Raw genomic sequence first — 7,831 nt, forward strand, 5'->3', positions numbered from 1 at the left:
ATCTGGATGGAAGAATTGCACCTGACATCACAATTAAAGGACTTCAGTAGCCCTCAGGCTGTAGTTACAGTCATTCAGAGCCAACACATTTAAGCACACCACAAAATATCATAGTTACAGACAGTATCATATTCTTTTTTGTAAATGATTCTATGATCAGCTTCACTAATCTACAAGAGGTCCAGGAAACCCCCCAGTATTGTCTCAATTCCTTCCTGTTTGAAGTAACTATACTCCTCTGCTTCGGCTGCCAAGAGTGAGAGACAGAACAATCTATTTTTAGCCCTTTATCGGCAGAGAATCTAAAGATGTGTACGCCGTATGTTTCAGCAAAATCAACCTACATGTCTGCCGTGTGTGAAGAGCATGGCGGCTCATGGGAGAGTCAGGTGATCAGCTGCAGAGAACTGGTTCTGCCAGCCCTCCTTCCTGTACAGGCTCTGACATCAAGAAAGACTAAGAACTACAACCAAACAGTTCTTCTGTACTGGCAAGGACATGTTCTGCTTCAGCATTCCTGTTATGTCCACTGACATGTTGAAAAACTTTTAGAGTGAGTAAAAGATAACAAAAAATAGATTATCTACAGCTGAACTATGCATGGGTTGGAAACTCTTCTCCTCTATCTATTATGTCTTCTTAAATGTCATGTATAATTTGTATAGAATGATTCCTCTGAGCTGAAGAGATGACATGACGGACAGCCAAGCCTCACCTCCGATGGTGCTCTCCTGGTACTCGTGGAACTGGCCTTTGACAAAGCGCAGCACCAAGCTGGACTTCCCCACCGCAGATTCCCCCAACAGCACCAGCTTGAACTGGCAGATCTTGTTGCTCGCTGCTGTGCCGTTGGTCCGTGCTGGTCCGCCTCGCCCTGCCATGGCGCAGTGTTGGAGACTGGGAGCAAGCCGGGTGAAGAGGGAGGAAGTGTGGTTGAAGTTAGGCTTGGGTTTGGTGCAGGGGCTGGCAAGGGCTGGGTGAGGCTGAGCTACACAGGGGTATGTTCAGTTCAGGCAGGTAGATGAGCCAGAGGAAGAGGAGACCTCACCAGTGGGAGCTGGAAAACACCACACAATTAGTAAAATACAGTTTAACTGTAAAATATATCAACAGTAGCTAAGTTTACATTGTTGTTGACACAAAAACCTGCATCACACTGGGACTGGGCCTCCAGATAAGATCTCCTATTTAACCATGTTTAGTATAAACAACGCTGTCTTATTTGAAGCTGGGTGCTCTGTCATGCTCCCACAGGTTGTCCCAACAGTGTGTGATTTTTACATCACTGTACACCGCGCTCACTTTAGCTTTACTTCAGTATTTTTAAAATAAGAGAACTGATGGGGCAGGTGTATGTTACAATTAGATTTGAAGAAATGAAAAACAAACATACACATTAAAGTGTATGAATATACAAAAAACATACAAATTACAATAATGCTTTGCCCTAACACCCTTACAAGCGTGTTCAGCACTTTTCTTCCTGTGAGTCATCTCTTAACAGATGTCTGCTGCTGTTTTAACACAGGGTTAAGTGGTCCGCTGCAGTTACCACGGTGCTGCACCAAACCCCGATAGTGTACTAAAAATAAAACATTAACATTAATCAGCAAGTCACACAGTAATTATCTTTAACTCTGCAGCGTCCAGTCACTGCATTTTGCTGAGGCATTTATAAAATGTAAGTTATGTTTCTGACTCATTCTGGTTGTGGTACTTTATAATCTGAGAGGCTGATTTACAAAAAAGTTTTACATTTCTTTTCTCCAGCCTGATTTGGCACAAAAAAGCTTCACAACTTTACTTGATAAAAACAAAGTAAGCCAACGGTTGTATTCTCTTTGCTCAGGCCTGCTTTGCGTATCTGAAACCTTGCCTAATCTTTTTTTTCAGTTGGGTTATACACATGAGGTCAGCCAGCTTCTGCTTGGTCAAAGGACAGGAAACACAACTCAGCTCAAAGCAGGAAGTTAAGATTGCAGAACACATTTTACTGCTGAGCACATTAAAAGCTGGGATAGCCTCAGTTTTGTTTCTGAAGGCCAGTAAAAGGTTTGACTGTTTCTGAGTGAAGAGGGAAACGTCAAGACTGAAGAAAACTGGATTAAGTAGTCTATAGGTTTTGGTTGAGCTGTGCTTTTTCTCAGCTCGATACTGAGCTGGGTTTAAGCTTCAGCATGTGACAACAGGTCACGGCTCCAAACATAAAATATTCAGAACTGGCATGTTTCATTTGACAGTGTACCAACCATGCAGCTAATTTCTGCTGTGTAGGTTTATCTCTACCATCATGTGTTGTAGCATTAGTTTAATTTTAGACATTGCAGAGCATCATGGGACATAAAAACAGACCAGCAACTTTACTGTTTTCCCTTTTTATCCAATCTTAAAAATAAGCCTGCTTACTTAACACAGTGGCATTGCACATTTTATGATTTGAGAAATAGTGTCCAACTTCAATATGTTACCAAATCTGTTTACTTTCAGTATAGATTTTAAAAAGTGTGCATGGAAGTACACCTGTAACCAACTGCAGCAGACATCTCTGCAGGGCACTAAATGGTCCAACAGGCAGACAAACACCATCACAAGGCGTGAAAGAGCAGAGGGAGTCCTTCACAGCGGTAACAGAGTTGAAGAACGAATAAAGGCACTCTGTTCACTGGGTCAACGTCGGTCTGTACTTATTTGATTGCAAGCCGCAGAGCTGAGCTCTCACCTGTTCACATTCCTCACGACAGGAAGCAAAGAGAAGGAGGGGGCACGCGAACTAGCAAGCGCCTCAAATCTAGCTGCAATTTAACTTTAAAATGTGCAAAATGTTCTTGCAAGGGAGCATGCTCAGGACATCCCCAAGTCCCCTCCATAGTCTCACAAAATCCTGTGGGTAACACTGCGTTATCTTTTATTGAAAAGTAACTCTTCATCGCATAGGGACAATTTTAGAAACTGTGCATTTGTCTAGGTACAGAACCACAGATTCAAAAGGTTTGGATACTATACATTTCAATTTTAGTCAAAACAAAACCACTCTGCTGCAGCGATTCACCAGAGGAATACAGGGAAGCCAAGTTCAAAGGCCTAAAGAGTACAAAGTATGTCCTTGGCTGAAGTTTTTTGCTAGCAACAGATACTGCAGAATGTAACTATAAAGCTAGTAGGATAAAATCAATTACTGCATCAGCTCAACACACACTGATCGTATACACCGACTGTATACGATGTCAAAAAGTAGAAGTGGCCTTCTAGTTTTCAATCAGAGGCTCTTTGTTGCACTGAGACAGACCTGCACACATCTTAAGCAGCCTGCGACGAATGCTTTGATGGCATCCCTAATGGGCTCTGAAGACCTCCACAGGGAAGTGGGTCAGAGAGAGAGACAGTGGGACATGGGTCAAAGAAAAGGCAGGAAGAAGGAGCATACTAGAAGGAGAGCCTGTGAAATATTCATCATGGCCTCCCATGATATCTGGCTCTGCTGCCAGATATCCAAGCACTTAGCAGAGACTGCAGTGCATTGATCACTTAAATGTGGGAATGTGTGTGCAAATTAAATACCTGTATGGATGAGAGCTCATTTATGGCAGTGTCAAGTGTCTGCACCAAAAACCGAAGTAATTATTAATAATATTCCAATGAATACTTTTGGTTCATTCTATGAAAGCTACCAGTCATATAGTCACTTCCTCTCGAGTTGTGATGTCACATGTACAGCTCCAAAATTAAAAAAAAAAGCAAAAACAACTGAGAGGACACTGACGGTGTATTACTCATTAATGACAGTTACTAAATGACGTCAGTCTCAGTATCATAAGAAAGTTCATGTTAAAAACAAGTTCCCAGAGTTTTTGAGACTCCTAGATTCGAAGAAAAGAACCATTTTATTACGTATTTTGTACAGTGGCCTATATGATATGTGTCAAGTCCAACTGTTGTGGCATGAATATTCAGACAAAGTTTGGATTCATCTCTTCATCCGTGGCACCAAAAAGGAAGCCTAATTTTTGCAAAATAAATTGTACAACAACTCAAAATGTGGTCATTTTTGTGCAAATCTAAAATTTGACCAGGAAGTTCTTCATGAGGAAGTTGGCTTTTGATTACAGAAAATAAACATAACTGGCAGCATACTCAACAAACAATGTGCCAATGTCTATTGACTGTGCAAAAATCTGAACTCATTCATATATTCCATTTAAGTTGTAGTCCAACAATCTCTGTGGCTGCCGTCATTTACCAGTTTTCTGAAAGCAAGCAGGGACTTGCTCTGCTCACTTAATGTGAAGGGTGGGGTCCTGGAAGAACTGGTGGTGTCTGATTTGAGGGATGCATCACCATCCTCCTTTTGCCAATTATGCCAAACGGTCTCACCAGGAAGAAGGAAATTTCCACGTATAGTGAAACCATGTTCTCAAGACCTACAAATAATTGGATATGGCTTGTAGCTATATGGAAGACAATAAAGACACAGGAGCAGAACAAACCTTGGGATTTCAAGTAAAACAGGAAAAGCTGTTGATCCAAGTTTAGCTCTACTACAGTTTAGAGTTTCTAATAAAGAATGGCTTTGGGAGTAGTGGCAGGGAAACTGGTGACATAACTCAGGAAAAGCAAACAGGATACTCATCACTAGCAGTTAGCCATGCCAATGGGGAATCACAGGTACTTCCTTTTCTCGGGACTTCAGGGTGAAAAGCTCAGAATACCAACACAGGAATAAAAGTTATCCACAGCCCAGACTAAAGTCTGCACCTCCCTCTAAAATCACAGTCAAAAATTCAGACCTAACCCACAAGTTAAAAAAACGTTAACGACATAGTTACAAAACTGTTCACCATTTGAGATTACTACAGTATAGGCCGAGTCTTGCACAGTCTTTCCTATGTCTAAATATGGCACGTGAAAAAACAAAAGCAGACCTTCTCTCGCAAATTCTTCCTTTATGCAAGAAAATATGAGAGCAAATACCAGCTCCCATACTAGCTGCAAATAAAATACAATCTTTTCTGCATCTCATAACTCATCAAGCCACATAACACAAACCTTTGATAGAAGTTTTTTTTTTTTTTTTAAATAATCGAAACAAAAGCTTTAAAATCTACTCCTTATAAAAAAAAACTGGTTAGATAGGACATAGCTGCTGGAAAACTGAGTACTCAGTTCATGACACACTGTTGAAAATGTAAAAACAGTACTATGTAGGGCTGCAAAAACTGATTATTTTCACTGCTGAATAATCTCCAATCCTATTTTTTTAATTAAATGATTAGTTGTTCGGTCTATCAAATGTCTCAAAATGAAATATTTCAATGAGTGTTCCTCAAAGGCCAAGATCAAGTCCGCAAATGTCTTGTTTTGTTCACAAATCAGAGGTTTCGGGTTTACTGTCAAAATAGGAGTAAAGTAATGACAAACACTCACATTTGAGAGGCTGGATTTACAGAACGTTGTCTTTTCTTCTTCAAAAACATTACTCAAAGTGATATATTGATTCTAAAAATAGTTGACAACTAATGGAGACCCATTACAATGCAAAATTCCCAAACCTGCAACCTCATACAGTGCTAAACCATACTCTGATTAAGAAAAGAGAGGTGTCCTTAATTACAAATGTTGTGTACTGACGGGGGACAAACTCACAGTCCTTCTATCAGGACTGGTCGGTCAAGATGCGTCACTACTTTGTAAGGACAAGGTCCATACACCATAAACATAACAGGTGCCAGAGCAAGTAATTATAAATCCATTCTGCGTCCCAAAGGTCCAAACTCTGTGCCCCCTATCGAGCCATAAAGAGAGGCTTTGAAGACACATGCCTTATGTGAATATATTGGCTCTTACATGTGGACACATTATATCCTCAACAATGCTAATTGGCTGAAGTACAACAACAATGTTGTCAGCAGTAATGGCACCTTTATGACACCTAATGTGATGGCACTTCTGAAAGCTTGCTGGTATTTACTGGCCTGAGAGGGAAAAACTGTGAACCCTGTTTACTACCTCAAATGAGTGCCTGAATCAAAGCTACAAGGCACACCGTAAAACAGATGTATGCTTAAAAAAATTCAACCAAAGGGACACTGAACAAAACGTCAAATGACCTGTTTAAAGTGGATCTACTTGAGGGAAAACAGGAGGCTTGACAGCTAACTCACACATAACCTGTGACTGTGACGGTAACAACAATTATTAACGTTAGTTGGCAGTAAGCGAGGACAGCTAGGTTTGACCCAACAAGTGTACCCTATCACTCTTATCGAGCACAGTTTCAATTAATTAAAGTTAGTTAGCTGAAAGTTAGTTTAAGCTGTTTACCTCTGGCTGGTTGCGACTAGCTAGACTTGGCTAACTCGCAAACCCAACACAGTAGACAGGTTAGCGGTTGAGAAAATAACGTACTTAACGTTGCTAACCAAGATGTGTTCGATGGCTAAATGACGGGTAACATGAAGTTGGCGTAGCCGGTCAGAATTATGCGACCGCCATCAATAACTCACGCTAGGTAGCATAACACTGAGTCGTAGTTGTGCCAAGCACTTTGCTAACTCACTAATGTCGACAGGCTAACCTCAGCGACATCATTAAATTATAATTCACCTAGCATTATCACTAGCTTGCTAGCATGAATCGTCGTTAGAAAAACTCACGATAAGCCGCTAGGAGGAAAAACTTGAATTCTGATAGCGTTAGCTTGGTTAGCACCTATAGCCAACTGTCGAAAACGTCAATAGACAACTTTCCTTTTCTCGGCCGCACGTCGTCAGCTGTTTGACATTAGACCACCTCGAAAGCTCGGACTCGTTACTGTGTCTGCTGCGGACATTTATAAATGTCATATGCCTCTCAGTAATGTACGTGCCAAGGCTTTTAGGGACGTTTTTATGTGGTGTCACAGGGCTAGAAGCTCGTAGCCTCTCTCGATCCAGTCTGATGGACATTTCGGCTGAACCCGGACTTGGCTGATCGGTTGATAAAAATTTGACAGAGGACATCTAAATACGGTTAACAGCTGCGCCAGAAAAAAGGGCCAGCGTGCGTTCAGTGTTGGTCTTAATCACCACCACCTTCTGTAATTTCAAGTTGTTAGACTTACAGTACTTTTTCTTCTTTCGCTGGTCTCATCGGCGGCGGCTGTCTGCTTCTTCTTCTTGGGCTCTGGCCTTCCCTTCCGGTTAGCGATTTTTCCGGGAACGTCCCACTTTTTGTCAGCGGCCGTCTGACCAATGGCAGCAGCGGGACTCTGCAGCGCGAGGAGGGAGGGAGGGAGGTGCGGGTCATGCGTCGTCTGTTCATCAATCCACAGTTTTTAATTTAAACACAGTCATATCTCCAGGAGGGAAAGCCTGGGGGCCACCTGTCCCTGGTTACTGCCAGACAAGTGTTGTATATTAGTAATCTGATTAAAGAAGTTAACATCAAAACTTTACAACACCTGACCACTTTCTGGGCTCAACTGGAAAGTTATATATTGTGTAAAATGTATGATGATTTCAAAATTCTGTGTAAAAATGTCATTACGTACTTCGAACACAAAAAAACATGACATTGACTTTATTGGGAACTTATTAATGATGTAATGTAACTTTAAATTTCCTCAAATGCCCCTTAATTTGTCAGGTTTCATGTGATAATTTAAAGAATATATTAAAACTCTGGCACTTATTAACACTAAAAAAGTAAAAAACTGTTAATCTGTACAAATATCTTTTCAAAGAGGAATGATGTGTTATGTAGTACCTTTCTTTTTATTTCTTCTTACCTTAACAACCCCAAGCAGATTCAGTTTGCAGTATTATTTATTTTAATGTCCTATATTTATCTTCCATTA

General features: G+C 40.9%; 1 protein-coding gene across 1 annotated transcript in view; it reads right to left on the reverse strand.

Annotated features, from left to right (window-relative positions):
- rab5c (RAB5C, member RAS oncogene family) overlaps nucleotides 1–7,231 on the reverse strand; it is an 11,020-nt gene extending 3,789 nt beyond the window's left edge. Inside the window, exons 1-2 of the mRNA XM_030406982.1 lie at nucleotides 7,097–7,231; nucleotides 716–1,057 (exon numbers count right to left, since the gene is read on the reverse strand). Of these exons, the coding sequence (XP_030262842.1) occupies nucleotides 716–881 (166 nt within the window). The 5' untranslated portion in view covers nucleotides 882–1,057; nucleotides 7,097–7,231. The remainder of the gene's footprint in view (nucleotides 1–715; nucleotides 1,058–7,096) is intronic.
- Between the last annotated feature and the right edge of the window lie 600 nt (nucleotides 7,232–7,831).

This window comes from Sparus aurata, chromosome 23 (genome assembly GCF_900880675.1).
Source record: "Sparus aurata chromosome 23, fSpaAur1.1, whole genome shotgun sequence".
NCBI classification, from domain to species: domain Eukaryota; kingdom Metazoa; phylum Chordata; class Actinopteri; order Spariformes; family Sparidae; genus Sparus; species Sparus aurata.